Source organism: Saimiri boliviensis, chromosome 13, assembly GCF_048565385.1.
Source record: "Saimiri boliviensis isolate mSaiBol1 chromosome 13, mSaiBol1.pri, whole genome shotgun sequence".
Lineage (NCBI taxonomy): Eukaryota > Metazoa > Chordata > Mammalia > Primates > Cebidae > Saimiri > Saimiri boliviensis.
Window position 1 is genome coordinate 100561195 of NC_133461.1, and position 15460 is coordinate 100576654.

Sequence of the window (15460 nt, forward strand, 5' to 3'; positions counted from 1 at the left end):
GCAATAATTAAATTGCCACGGATAATGTCTAATGTAATTGAGACTAAGAACTTGTGCACATGTGCCCCAGACAAAGCACTGTCTCACACAGAGAATCCTCTGAGCCTTTGAACCCTTTCTCCACCATATTATGAGAAGCAGTATCTTTACAGTAGAAAACATTTTAAATAGCTAAGAGTGGAAAATGCGTTGTAAGAAAGAAAAAGAGAGACTCTTTCTGCCTAGCAGTTTTGAAAGGCAAAAACTGATAGGCTTAATTACTGACTTCTTTTTCCAACTTTGAAGAAAATAACTGGAAACATTTTATATAGGATTTTGAAGGGGAAAAGCAGGGTTTTTACCTTTGCTTATTAAAAATAGTATCTTTAAAAGCTTCTTTTTTATGTTTTACTACAGACTGGTGGATGAGGAAGAGGCAATTAAGAAAATACTCAAAGCAGTAAATGTAGATAGTTTTAGAATTTTAAACATGCTTTGCTTTCTTTGTTTTGTAAGATCGGTGGTGTTAAGAGAGCATATTGTAAGCTGGGCACGGTGGCTCAAGCCTGTAATCCCAGCACTTTGGGAGGCCGAGGCGGGTGGATCACGAGGTCAAGAGATCGAGACCATCCTGGTCAACATGGTGAAACCCCGTCTCTACTAAAAATATTTTAAAAAAATTAGCTGGGCATGGTGGCGTGTGCCTGTAATCCCAGCTACTCAGGAGGCTGAGGCAGGAGAATTGCCTGAACCCAGGAGGCGGAGGTTGCGGTGAGCCGAGATCGCACCATTGCACTGCAGCCTGGGTAACAAGAGCGAAACTTCGTCTCAAACAAACAAACAAACAAAAAGTACATTGGTTCCAAGAGAGGCAGGACAACTTGAAGTAGGAAGAGGTGGCAGGAGAGGGACTTCCATACTGTAATCACAGAGAAATGGATTCTTCATCTCTTTCCTTTGTGTTGCTAGAGGACTTTGAACTACTGTTAGGGTTTTATCACACTCTGCTAATCTTTGTTTTGTTCATTACCCCCTACTTTATACCTAGGGCTCTTCCCTAATCATTTATTCTTTGTTAAGGAGTTTTCAGCCTTTGTTTGGATGTTTTCAGCCTGTTTCTAGTCGATACTTGGGTCTAGGCATCTCTGTCCTTGGGATCATCATAGAAGAACATCACTGGAGAACATTGTACGGCTGTCAGCATCTCTCTGTGTGTGTGTGTGTTGTTTTTTGGGTTTTGTTGTTTGTTTTACAGAAACAAGATCTCACTGTGTTGCCCAGGCTGGTCTCAAACTCCCAGGCTCAAGTGATCCTCTTGCCTCTGGCTCCCAAAGTGCTGGGATTACAGATGTGAGCCACCATGCCCAGCCAGTGTGCTTTATTTTTATAGCAGATAAGAAGAATGTTTTCTAATAATTTCAAAGTATATCATTAACTAACTATATTATGACTTTAAACTATAAAGAAGAAAGAAATGGATTCATACTGTAAGTGGATTGAGTGGAATTCTGTGGGATTTTATTTAACTAACTTATCTCAAAAGAGATACACAAAAGACTTTTCTCTGAACACTACCTAAAGTAACACCCTTCCCCTGTATAGGCAAGATTACCGTATTTATTTTTCTTCTTGCAGTTTTCATTATCAAAAATTATCTTATGTGTGTATATATTATATATAATATATAATAGGATATGTAAAAATATATACCGTATATGTTATATCATAACATATATGATATGTATGTTATATCATATGTTATATCATAGCATATAGGGTATATATTTACTTAATATGTAACATATATTTTTATAATATACATCCAAAATACTCATTATTATATATATTATATTATTAATATTTTTATATATAATATAAACTTATTTATATATGAACTGTCTTTCCTTGTCTAGAATGTTAGATCCTTGAGGGCAGGAAGTTTATAACCAGCACATAGTGGATGCTCAGTGACTTAAAACAAAATTAATACAGGCCAGATGTGTTGGCTCACGCCTCTATTCCCAGCACTTTGGGAGGCTGAGGCAGGCAGATCACCTGAGGTTGGGAGTTTGCGACCAGCATGACCAACATGGAGAAACCCCATCTCTACTAAAAATACTAAATTAGCCAAGTGTGGTAGCACATGCCTTTAATCCCAGCTACTTGGGAGACAGACAGGAGAATCGCTTGAACCCAGGAGGTGAAGGTTGTGGTGAGCCAAGGTCATGCCATTGCACTCCAGCCTGGACAACAGGAGGGAAACTTTGTCTCATAAAAAAAAAAAAAAAAAAAAAAAAAAATTAAAAGGAAGTAATCAATCATTTAGATCAGGGATATTCAATCGTTTGGCTTCCCTGAATGATACTGGAAGAAGAATTGTCTTGGGCGACACATGAGATATACTAACACGAATGATAGCTGATGAGCTGAAAAACAAAAATTGCAAAAAAATATGATAATGATTTAAGAACGTTTACGAAGTTGTGTTGCGCTGCGTTCAAAGCCGCGCAGGGCCGCAGTTTGGACAAGCATGATTTAGAAGGTTGTGATGGCTTAGATATAAAGTGATTGATTATTAAAATGATTGAAAAATAGGTGATTGGTTAGTTGTAAGGTAATTTGCTTTGGTTACAGTAAGTTACTAGTGAAACCAAGATTAACAGTTTCGTATGTGAATGGTCTTGCAATTGTCTGGGGAAATGGGAACTTTAAAATAATATTTTAAATTTTATTTTCTAGTGTTCCTCATCTCTGAAATTATAATTATTTCTCTATTCATAATTCACTCATTTAGTACATTTGCTAGAATGCCTACTTATACCAGCTATATACTAGGGACACACAAATTAACAAGCTTTCTGTCCTGTAAGGGCCTGCCAGCTAAGTGGGGAGGCAGATGAGCCAGTGTCACCCAGGGTTCTCCTTGCTATCATGGGACCAAATTCTGGGCACTGAAGGTGGGACCACTAACCTGAAGTTAAAGTTTCAAGGTAGACACATGTAAGTTGAGACTGAAGAAGTCACAATTACCAGTTGGCAGAAGGTGTAGTGTGAGTCAGAAAAGGATAGGGGTGGGGGTAGGTTTGGAGGAAGAGAGCGAAAGAGGAAATAACATATTGGGAGGATCTGGAGCCTCAGAGAGAAATGGATGTGACTTTGCATGGAAGGAACATAGATTGTTGGGGTGGAGACTGGTGTGAAATGCAGCTGGGAATGTGCGTAAAAGTCAAGATACGGAAGGATCGTGTGTGATCCACTGTGGCTGGAGGGCAGTGAAACTCACTGGAGGGCTTTAAACCCAGAAGGGGCATGGCTAGAGTTTTGGGGTACATGGATGATTTGATATGTGTGTGATTTATGACCCACTGTTCACCCTATGATCACCAGCTTCCACAGTTGGAAGAGGGGAGGGTGTAGAAATGGCTTGAGACAAAGCCATCCCTATTAATGTATTTTTTAAAAATCCTTGGATTCATGCAGCTGACTGTATGACACGATTGATTAAATAACACCTTATAAAGAATCAGGCCAGGCACAGTGGCTCACACCTGTAATCCCAGCACTTTGGGAGACTAAGGCAGGCAGATCACTTGTGGTCAGGAGTTCGAGACCAGCCAACATGATAAAACCCCGTCTCTACTAAAAATGCAAAAAGTAGCTGGGCGTGGTGGCCCGCACATGGAGTCCCAGCTGTTCGTGAGGTTGAGGCAGGAGAATCACTTGAACCTGGGAGGTGGGGGTTGCAGTGAGCTGAGATCGTGTCACTGCACTCTAGCCTGGGCAACAGAGCAAGATTCCATCTCAAAAAAAGAATCAGCCAAAAGATGTTCCCTCTCCTCTGTCTGACATTCCTGTTCAAAACAAACAAATAAACAAAGGAGGTTCCCATCATCTCTCACACCTTTTTTTAAGAATCTTTTCTCCATCTTGTTTTCTCAGAACAACAAGCTCACCCTCTTCCGCCAACTGCAGCAGATGACGTACAGCCTGATCGAGTGGCGGTCCCAGATCCTGTCTGGGACGCTTCCCAAGGATGAACTGGCCGAGCTCAAGAAGAAAGTCACAGCCAAAATTGATCATGGGAACCGGTAGGTAAAGCAGGGATGTCTTTTCACTGAAAACTTGGCAAACAGGGGGCCCGTTCACGCTGATGACACTATTTGCAGTAGACTTTTGATCTTAGAGTTGCCAAAGAATAATGCTTACTGCTCTCATTTTGTCTTTGAAGACATTTAATTTTGTTGAAAAAAATGTCACAGTCCCCTCCATGGCCAGGCCCTGTGTTGAATCTCTGATCCCATGGAGGTGACAGATGACCAGAAAAGACGGGGCTTGGATTGAAGCTGCTCTACTCCAAATAAAGAAAACGAAAACAAATAACCTGTCTGGGCACAGTGGCTCACACCTGTAATCCTAGTACTTTGCTAGGATTTTGCTTGAGTATCGCTTGAGCCCAGTATTTTGAGACCAGCCTGGGCCACATAGTGAGGCCCCATCTCTAAAATAAATATTTGAAAATTAAGTGGGTCTGGTCATGCACACCTGTTGTCTCGCCTACTCGGGAGGCTAAGGTGGGAGGATCACTTGAGCCTCGAAGTTCAAGGCTTCAGTGAGCTATGATTGCACCCCAGCACTCCAGCCTGAGCAACAGAGTGAGACCCTGTCTCAAAAACTAAACTAAACTAAACTAAACTAAACTAAAAACACTGAAAATGGCCAAGCATCTGAAGTTGACGTTTTCAGATACTTGGGACTGTATCTATTTTTATTCTAACAGTGGATTTTAAATCAATACCAGACTCATTCTCTTTCTTTCTCTTTATCTCCCCCTGACTAAGACCGTTGTTTACCGTGTATGAAGAGCAGGCTTGCAGGAGTGGTATAACATGTTTGTAGCCTGTGGATCGTGTCTGCAATCACCTCTACAGAGTTAATCACTTCATTATCTTCTGATTAGCTCAGGCCTATATGTAGGCTCCGGATACTACCACCTTTAGGAAAACGAGAAATTCAGTCATTTTTCCAAAGGGATGGTGGCCTCGGATTTTTGCCTCCTGACCAGCTATTTTTTAAAAGGCAGAAGTGGTTCCTTCATTAGTTGTTATTGGTGATTCTTTGGGAATTTAGTTTCGTTATCTACGTTTCTTCAATACATTTTCCTTCCTACATTTCTTTTTCCTTCTCCTCTATCCTACATTTCCAATCTCAGAATTCTTGGCTATCCCTCAGAGACCTATTAAAATGCAGATTATTATCCCACTTATTTAAATGTCATAGACTCTGACAACTGTATTCTGAAATAACTGAAGTGAAATTGACATGCAAGATTCAGATTCAACTAGTATTTAGGAAACACCTTCTATGTGCCCCCTTTCATATCCATTACTTGATTATAATCTTAAAACATAGGGTTGGGATTACTGTTATTATTTCCATTTTATGGATAAAGAAACAGACCAAGTGAGTTTAAGTGATTTACTTTCTAGTCACATAGATAATAAATGGGAAAGGTTAAATTTGAACCCCATACTTTTGACTCCATGTCTAATGCTATAATAAATGGGAAAGGTTAAATTTGAACCCCATACTTTTGACTCCATGTCTAATGCTGCCTTCTTAGGGTTAAGAATTAACAGTTCCAGGGGCTGGACACAGTGGCTCACAAATGTAATCCCAGAACTTTGGGAGGCCGAAGTGGGCGGATCACAAGGTCAGGCGTTCAAGACTAGCCTGACCAATATGGTGAAACCCCATCTCTACTAAAAATACAAAAAAAAAAAAAAAAAAAAAAAATTGGCCAGGTGTGGTGGTGCTAGCCTTTAGTTCCAGCTACTTGGGAGGCTGAGGCAGAAGAATCACTTGAGCCCGGGAGGCAGAGGTTGCAGTGAGCCAAAATTGCACTATTGCACCCCAGCCTGGGCAACAGAGCGAGACTCTGTCTCAAAAAAAAAAAAAAAAAAAAGAGAGAGAAAGAATGAACAGTTTCCTCACCTACCACTTGACCACCCAGAAGACCATACCAACAGTGGCTACACTGCCGCTGTGTCAGAGGACTTACTGAATGGGCAATTAGACTGGGTGAGGTTGCTTATGCCTGTAATCCCAGCAGTCTGGGAGGCTGAGGTGGGCACATCACCAGAGGTCAGGAGTTTGAGACCAAGTTAGCCAGCATGATGAAACCCCATCTCTTCTAAAAATACAAAAATTAGCCAGGCATGGTGGCATACGCCTGTAATCCCAGCTACTCAGGAGGCTGAGGCACAGGAATGGCTTGAACCTGGGAGGTGGAGGTTGCAGTGAGATTGTGCCACTGCACTCCATTCTGGTGACAGAGTGAGACTCTGTCTCAAATAAATAAATAAATGAAATAAATAAATAAATAAATGAAATAAATAAATGAAAGGCCAATTAAGTGGGATAAGGCAGTTCCCCACTGTGCATAGGACACCTCTGTCATTTGATGTCTTGCCATGACATTGGCCTGGAAGTTACATGATCTCTGGCACAGGATGTTTACACCCCATAAATGGCAGAACATGCCTGCCTTCCCATTCCAGCTCTTGAAAGTAGCTCAGGAAATGGAGCTTCTATGTCAGTGCCTTCCTGATCCAGTCTCTGAGCAGCCAGCATGAGTCTGGGTGGCCTGTGGGTCTGGCCGCCATGAAAAGGAACCTGCCAGATCAAATCAGTTGACGGAGTTGCTGTAAAACAGGGAAGAGGGAAAGGAGGCATTTTTGCTTTCTTCCCAAAGACTTGGTGTATTTCAGGCTTATTGCTGAGCGGTCTTGCTGTTTGGTGCCTGGAATGCATGCTGGGTATTCGGATAGCACTATCCTGTTTCCACCACAGTCCTCAACTTCTTGAGCCTAAGCAAATTTTTTCTACTTCTGTGTACACATTGGCACAAAAGCCTTGAGGAAAGGGGTTGCACCCACAATATGGCCCTTTCTGTTCCCAAGCACATGCAGAGCTACAACTTCACACACAGCCAGGTGTTTGCTTCTACCAGTTGCTACAATAAGAGCTGTATTAGTCCATTCTCACACTGCTATAAAGAAGTACCTGAGACTGGTTAATTTGTAAGAAAAGAGGTTTAACTGGCTGATGGTTCTACAGGCTGTACAGACAGCATAGCAGCTTCTGCTTCTGGGGAGGCCTCAGGGAACTTATAGTCAGGGAAGCAGGCATGTCTTACATGGCTAGAGCAGGAGCAAGAGAGAAAGAGGTGGGATGGGCTACAGAATTTTAAATAACCAGGTCTCGTGAGAACTGTGTCATGAGAACAGTACCAAAGGGATGGTGTTAAACCATTCATAAAGGATCCACCCCCATGATCCAGTCACCTCCCATCAGGCTCTGCTTCCGGCATTGGGGATTATAATTGAATGTGAGATTTGGGTGGGGACACAGATCCAAACCATTTCAAGAGCTAACATTGGTGCTTAAACTGAGAGCTTACTGTATGCTAAATATTGTTTTAGGTGCTTTACATTCATTATCTCATTAAATTCTCATAACAGGGCCAGGTGCGATGGTTTATGCCTATAATCCCAGCACTTTGAAAGGCCAAGGTGGGAGGCTCACTTGAAGCCAGGAGTTCCAGACTAGCCTGGACAACATAGCAAGACCCCCATCTCTACAATTTTTTTTTAAATTAGCTGAGCATGGTGATGTATTCCTGTAGTCCCAGCTACTTGAAAAGCTAAGAGAAGGGGGATTGCTTGAGCCTAGGAATTTAAGGTTGCCTCTAAAAAAAAAAGTAAAAAATAAAACAAATTCCTTACCTTGAAGAATAAGGAATATATACAGATAAAGAAACCAAAGTTTTGCAGAATTAAGTAAATTCTCCAAGGTCATAGCGGTGGCAAGTACTCAAGCCAAGATTCAAATCCTGGTCTAAATGACACCAGAGCCCATGCTCTGGGCGTGAGATAGCAACAAGCCAGGACTTACTTCACTTATCTTCTTTATGACCACCTTGAATTAAGTAAGGAAATGAAGGCAAACCCTCAAATGATTATTCATTGGTCTTTCAGAGCAATGTAATAAACAGTGAGGCCACACCTACTTGGTCTGTTTCTTTACTCATGAAATGGAAATAGTAACAGTTACCTCCACCCTACCTCATGGTGTTAAAATCAATCAACGTATGTGAAATGTATATAGGAGGTATGTATGTATGTATGTATGTGTCTATTGTTTCAGACAGGGTCTTACTTTCTTCGAAGGCCGGAGTGCAGTGGTGCAATCTTGGCTCATTGCAGCCTCAACTTCCTGGGCTCAAGCAATCCTCACACTTCAGCCCCACAAGTAGTTGGGACTACAGGCATGTGTCACCATACCTGGCTAATTTTTGTATTTTAGCAGAGACGGGATTTCACCATATTGCCCAGGCTGGTCTTGAACTCCTGGTCTCAAGTGATCCACCCGCCTCGGCCTCCGAAAGTGCTGGGGTTACAGATGTGAGCTATGGTGCCTGGACAAAGGAGATGTTTATTAAACACAGGTTGAATCTGAGTTTTGTGTGCTATATTTACTTCATTTCATAGTGCCTCTTTATAGTAACAGAAGATTACACGTAAGAAGCATTAGTCAGAGGAATTTAGTCAGAATTAGTGTCGATTTTACTTTTCCCTTGAGGGTCTCTGGCCCATAGTTGCATATCCTTCTACGACTTTGGCTAACGTCATCTGATGAGTTTTCTGACGGTGCTATGTGGAAAGGTGGCGTAAACTGAAATGAGAAAGGTCAGTAAAGTTGTGCTTCCCTGGGCTTGTCCGGCACCTCCCTTTCTAGCTATGGATCCTCTGGGCTCCTTGATGAGGATTCTTCAGTAAAAAGTCTGCCCCTGGTGAGGAGAACCAGCTGACTGCTCCTTTCTCTCCAGAATGCTGGGGTTAGACCTGGTGGTGCGAGATGACAATGGGAACATCCTAGACCCCGACGACACCAGCACCATTGCCCTCTTCAAGGCCCATGAGGTGGCCTCCAAAAGGATTGAGGAAAAGATCCAAGAAGAGAAGGTAGAGTTCCCCACACGTGAAATTCTGCCCCATTTTTGCATTGGGTTTTAATGAAAGACGGCAGAATCATTGACAAGAAAACTACTTCTGGAGTTTTGTCCTCATTTTTAAAGGGAAGCATAGCAGAAAGGATGAGGCAGGTACATGTATGTTCTGATATGGAAAGATTGTAAAGATACATAGTAAGTGAATAGATGAGGATGCAGAATGGTGTATATAAAATGCTATTATTAATGTTTAAAAAAAGTATATAAATCTATGCCTGCATATATATAGACTAATTCTGAAATAAGAGACAAGAAATAAATAATTATTAATGGATACCACTGGGAAGGAAAACTGGGTGGGAGGAAGACTTTTTAAAATATGTAATCTCTTGCACTCATTGCATATATTGCAATTTCCAAAATAAATAATTTTTTTTTTTATTTACATATTCATTTTTGAGACGGAGTCTTGCTACACCCAGGCTGGAGTGCAGTGGCACGATATCAGCTTACTACAACCTCCGCCTCCTGGGTTCAAGCAGTTCTCCTACCTCAGCCTCCCAAGTAGCTGGGACTACAGGCGCCTGCCACCACACCTGGCTAATTTTTATATTTTAAGTAGAGACTGGGTTTCACAATATTGGTCAGGCTGCTCTGGAACTGCTGACCTCAAGTGGTCCACTCGCCTTGGCCTCCTGAAGTTCTGGGATAACAGGCGTGGTCCACTGTACCCAGACTAAAATAAATAATATTTTTAAATAAAGTGTTTGAAAGACTTCAAAAGTAATAATTGGACATTAAAGAAAAATTAGAATCCAGGCATGATGGGGCTTGCCTATAATCCTAGCCCTTAGGGAGGCTGAGGTGGGAGAATCATTTGAGGCCAGGAGTTCAAGACCAACTGGGCAACATAGCAAGATCCCATTAGAAAAAAAAAATTTTTTTTTAATTAGCTGGGCATGGTGGTGCATTACTATAGTCCTAGCTTCCCAGGAGGCTGAGGCAGGAGGATTGCTTGAAGCCAGAAATTTGAGGCTGTAGTGAACTATGATCATACCACTGCACTCCAGCCTGGGCAACAAAGCAAGACTCTGTGCCTCTTAAAAACCAACAACAGCAAAAACCCTGTTATTCATATTTTGATTTCTCATACCCAGACATAGTGACATTTTGGTATGTGTTTTTCTCCCAGTCTTTCTGTTCTAATGAGTAAAAGATTTGTGTCAGTTTCTTGGGTTTGTTGGTTTGTGGTGTTTACTTCTTTTGCACGGTCATAATAATATCTGTGTTCTGAATCCAGGCCTCAATGGCAAACCACGCCTGAAGGTAAAGCCGTTCCAGTGGAATGGTTTGTTTTGAATGAGAGTTACTTCTGTGTCCAGGATAGTAGATCTTGTTTTTGCTTTTGAGCTTCATTCAGAAGCTACTGTATAAGACAAGCACTTCTGGGAGCTACCAAATCTCTGGAATTACCCGCTTTAGACAGCGTTTTCTGAATGGCTTGAGTGCAAGGCCCTGAATAGGACAGTCGTGATTACTAAAATTATAATGGTTACATTTTGCTCACTGCATTTGTCTACTTACATGCACTTTTTCTCAGCAAATACACTTCCTCTTAGGTGTTATTTGACTGTGTTTTTTTCCTTGTTATTTATTGATTAATCAAGGGATTGATTGAGACAGGGTCTCACTTTGTTGCCCAGGATGGAGTTTAGTGACTCCATCATAGCTAACTCACTGTAGCCTCCTGGGCTCCCAGTTAGCTGGGGCTACAGGCACAGCTAATTATTTTTTTAAGTTTTTGTAGAGACAGAGGCTTGCTGTGTTGCCCAGGCTGGTCTCAAACTCCTGGGCATCCAAGAGCACTGGGATTACAGGAATGAGCCACTGTGCCCAGCCTTTGTGTGCCATTTGCAGGCAATATATATATTATTTATTTATTTTTATTTTTTATATATTTATATATTATATATGTATTTATATATATATATATATATATATATATATATATATATTTTTTTTTTTTTTTTTTGCCAACATTTTCCGTTTCCTGAAACCAAGGTGTTTTTTTCTGTTCCCTCTTCAGTCAATCCTGCAGAACCTTGACTTGAGGGGCCAGTCCATCTTCAGTACTATCCACACTTACGGCCTCTATGTGAACTTCAAGAACTTCGTCTGCAACATCGGGGAAGATGCAGAGTTGTTTATGGCCCTCTATGACCCAGACCAGTCCACTTTTATCAGGTAGCAGAGACCCAGATCCCAGCTGTTGACCTGACAAAGATACCCAGACTTCCCCTGATTCCCACCTGGGCAGCTCTTTACCAGATTGGAGAAGAGAAAATAGGGAAGCAGGGAAGATTTCTAAGTAGTAGGATGTAAAATCCTTTGGGCCAAGAAGCCTTCATATGTCACTACTGGCACAATGTGGCCAGTGTGTCTACCCCCAGGGGTTTAGAGATCACATAAATCTCATCAGGACTTGGAGATACAAAGAATTCAAACGGCTGCATGGGAGGGTGAGAGAGGGATGAACAGGCAGAGCACAGAGGGTTTGTAGAGCAATGGCACTATTCTGTATGACGCTATAGTGGTGGATGCGTGTCATTATGAATTTGACTCAATGCACAGAATGCGCAACACCAAGAGGGAACCCTTATGTAAACTGTGGACTTCGGGTAAATGATGAGTCAATGCAGCTTCATCAGTTTGAACTAATGTTACCGCTCTGGTCAAGGGAATGTTGATAGCAAAGGAGGTTGTGTTTGAGGGGAGAGAATATGTTATGGGACTCTATTTTCAGGTCAACTTTTCTGCAGAGCCACAACTGCTCTAAGAAAATAATGTCTATTCAAAAAAACATTTTTTTAAAAGACTGTAAGAAATGGGAATTGTTCAGCCCTAGAGGAGTACTACTAGCAGCTAAGAAAATGGAGAATTTATTTTTGAGAAGATAGTTAAAAGTAATTGCTGACAATTTATTTCAAAAAATAATTTTTAAATGTCATAATATGGTTTACAGGGGATAGATTTGGAATGACTGTTACAAAATTAAATTCTTATTTATTTATTTTTTATTTTTTGAGACAGAGTTTCGCTCTTGTTACCCAAGCTGGAGTGCAATGGCGCAATCTCGGCTCACTGCAAACTCTGCCTCCTGGGTTGGCGATTCTCCTGCCTCAGCCTCCCGAGTAGCTATGATTATAGGCACCCGCCACCACACCCAACCAATTTTTGTATTTTTAGTAGAGACAGGGTTTCTCCATGTTGGCCAGGTTGATCTTGAACTCCTGACCTCAGGTGATCCACCTGCCTCAGCCTCCCAAAGTGCTGGGTTTACAGGCATAAGCCCCCCATGCCAGTCTAAAATTAAATTCCTAATTCAGCAAAGCTGAAACTTTTATTCAAAGATTTTGAGATGGAAAGACGACCCAGACAGTAGCATCCCATAAGCTCTACGGTGTCTTTGCCCATCGGGAGCAGGGCATGTCCTGTACCTGTATGGGGCGTGCCTTCCTGAGCCACAGCAAGGACATTTCTCTAATGCTGGGATACCAACAGTGGTCATCTGTGTGGGCTGAGTTCCTAACTCAGTTGTCTTCACACTGGCCTGTTGAATTTCACTGAGCATTTCTGGCCCTTCCTCCTTCCCTTGTAAGTCTATACTAAGGGCAGCCTCACCTCCAGCCCCAGGTAGCCTCTCATTAAGAGTAATTTTTTTTTTTTCCTTTGCCAGTGAGAACTATCTGATTCGTTGGGGCAGTAACGGGATGCCCAAGGAAATAGAGAAGCTCAATAACCTCCAAGCAGTGTTTACTGTAAGTCCTTCCTCTGTTCAGTCATTCTCTTTGTTTATGGCATGAGCAGATTCACATAATGAATATGTGGAAAACATACAAAATGAAAAGATGAAAAAATCATCAATCCCCCTAGAAGGAATAATCCACCCATTTATTTAACATGTACTTACTGAGCACCTGTTAGATGCCACACACTGATTTAGACACTTGAGCCACATCCATGAAAAATCAGGAAAAAAAAGCAGCTTTTGTCCTGATGGGTAAGACAGACAATAAACAATAATCAATCCAGGCATAGGGGCTCACGCCTTTAATCCTAGCTCTTTGGAGGGCTGAGGTGGGAGGATCACTTGAGCCCAGGAGTTGGAGACTAGTCTGGGCAACATGGTCAAACTAAGTACAAAAAGAAAAAATGACCTTAAAGTAAAGTACAAGAGGATTGATGCTGGCAGTTCGGATATGCCAAAGACAAGCACCAAGTGCTTCCTTTAAGTGAAAAGATAAACCTTTATAATCATGTATGTATAGGAAAAAACAGCACATAATAGGGTTTGGCCCTGTCTTTGGTTTCCGGTATCCACTGGGGGAATATATTCAGAACATATTCATCACAGATAAGGGGAGACTGCTCTATGAATATGCCACAATTATAGTGTAACCATTCGCCTGGAGTCTTTATTTTTCTATTCACAGAAGCCTTGCAGAACCTAGAGCAGAAATGCAGGGTGGATGTTATCATTGATGTATATTCCTATCTTGGAGACCTGAGTTAACTACATGACAGGGGCTGGATTTGGAATGAGTATTTTAAAAGTGATTCTTGCTTCAGTAAAGAGGCCTCGGGCAACTGTTTCATATAACCAATTTGAGATGTGATTAATTTTTTTCTGAAGCTGAGTTGAATGAAAGATATCAGCTCATTCCTGGGTTTACTCACTCATCCTTAAGAATACAAGTAATGGCCGGGCACTGTGGCTCATGTCTAATGCCAGCACTTTGGGAGGCCACAGTGGGTGGATCCCTTGAACCCAGACGTTGAAGGCCAGCCTGGATAACATAGGGAGACCTTGTCTGTATAAAAAGAAAAAAAAAAGTGATGCAAACAAATGTAGAGCCCTAGCTACAAGAGAAATGGATATTTCATCGACACATCTGTCAGGATTCTGTGTACATGGATAAGCTTTCGATGGAGACCTCTTATAAATCAGGTGAATAATCCCATAAAGCAGTGCCTGTCTTATAGTTGCCTCACGGGCTTGTTTTGAAGAGGAAATGAAATGTCACAGACGTGTGCGGATACCAGTAAATGTCAGTGTCACACAGGTTTTTATTTCATTTGAAGCTGAAGTGCATCTTATGCTGAGATTCGTCCAGGAAGGATGTGCAGTCACGATGATGAGGGCCCTGGTTTTTCAGTACCCTCCTTAACCTCATGATCTAGAGACTTCCAATGGACTTGATCTAATTTGTAAATTTGGAGTAGTAACTGGGGAACAAAAAGTCCCTTGTTTACAAGCACAAAGTCATGTTCTCTGAAGCCATAATAGCTCTTGGAGGGAGATGGGGAAGAAAAGAGTCTTTCTGGTATTTCGGCATTGAGAAATAAGGTCTGAACAGTATTTCGTTGCAGAGGGTAAAGATAAGAGAGACGCGGGTGACAGAGTGGCCCACCCGCACCTCCTCTTGCACTTTCTCTGCCCCTTTAGGACCTCAGCAGCATGGACCTCATCCGGCCCCGTGTCAGCCTCGTGTGCCAGATTGTCCGCGTTGGCCACATGGAGCTGAAGGAAGGCAAGAAGCACACCTGCGGACTCCGAAGACCTTTTGGAGTGGCAGGTATGAGAGAGACCTAGAGACAAATGTGAAATAGTGCAGCCCTGTGGAGACCAGTATGGCGATTGCTCAAAAAATGAAACGTGGAACTAGCAAATGATCCAGCAGCCCCACTTCAAAAGAATCAAAAGCAAGGTCTGGAGGAGATATTTGTACATCCAAGTTTGTAGCAGTCTTATTCACAAATAGGGAAAAGGTGGAAGTAACCCAGGTGTCCATCAATGCATAAATGGGCAAAGAAAATGTGGTGTGTATGTACAATGGAATAATACTCACCTTAAACAGGAAGGGAGTTCTGACACATGCTACATACAGGGTGGATGAACCTAAAGGACTTTACGCTAAGTAAATAAGCCAGACACAATAGGACAAATATTGTATTATCACACTTACATGAGGCACCTAGAGTAGTCACATTCATAGAGACAGCACAGAACAATGAGTGCCATGGACTGGAGATGGGGAATGGGAGTTAGTGTTCAATGGGTGTGGAGTTTCCATCTGGGAAGATGAAGATGAAAAGGTTCTAGAGATGGACGGTGCAGATGTTTGCACAACAATGTGAATGCTTTTAATACCACTGAACTGTATACTTTACAATAGGCTAGATGGTAAATTTTATGTTATGTGTGTTTTGCTACAATTTTGAATATAGAGAGAGGGAGGTAAGGAGGAAGAAGGGCAGGAAGAAATAGTAAGAGATGAATCACGTTGTCGTCCTCAGTATCAGGCGATGCCTGGCACTGCCAGTTTTTTTGGCATGGGTTGTGTGTCCTCACCTGGCCCACAGTCTTTGCTTTCTCCTGTAGTGACCAACGCTGTGTCTTATACACAGTAG

General features: G+C 41.9%; 1 protein-coding gene across 2 annotated transcripts in view; it reads left to right on the forward strand.

Moving 5' to 3' along the window:
* DOCK5 (dedicator of cytokinesis 5) overlaps nucleotides 1-15460 on the forward strand; it is a 224933-nt gene that overhangs the window by 98824 nt on the left and 110649 nt on the right. For both annotated transcript variants that reach the window (XM_074384078.1, XM_074384079.1), the window contains 5 exons: nucleotides 3919-4067; nucleotides 8867-9002; nucleotides 11076-11233; nucleotides 12726-12807; nucleotides 14496-14625. In XM_074384078.1, coding sequence (XP_074240179.1) covers nucleotides 3919-4067; nucleotides 8867-9002; nucleotides 11076-11233; nucleotides 12726-12807; nucleotides 14496-14625 — 655 coding nt within the window. The remainder of the gene's footprint in view (nucleotides 1-3918; nucleotides 4068-8866; nucleotides 9003-11075; nucleotides 11234-12725; nucleotides 12808-14495; nucleotides 14626-15460) is intronic.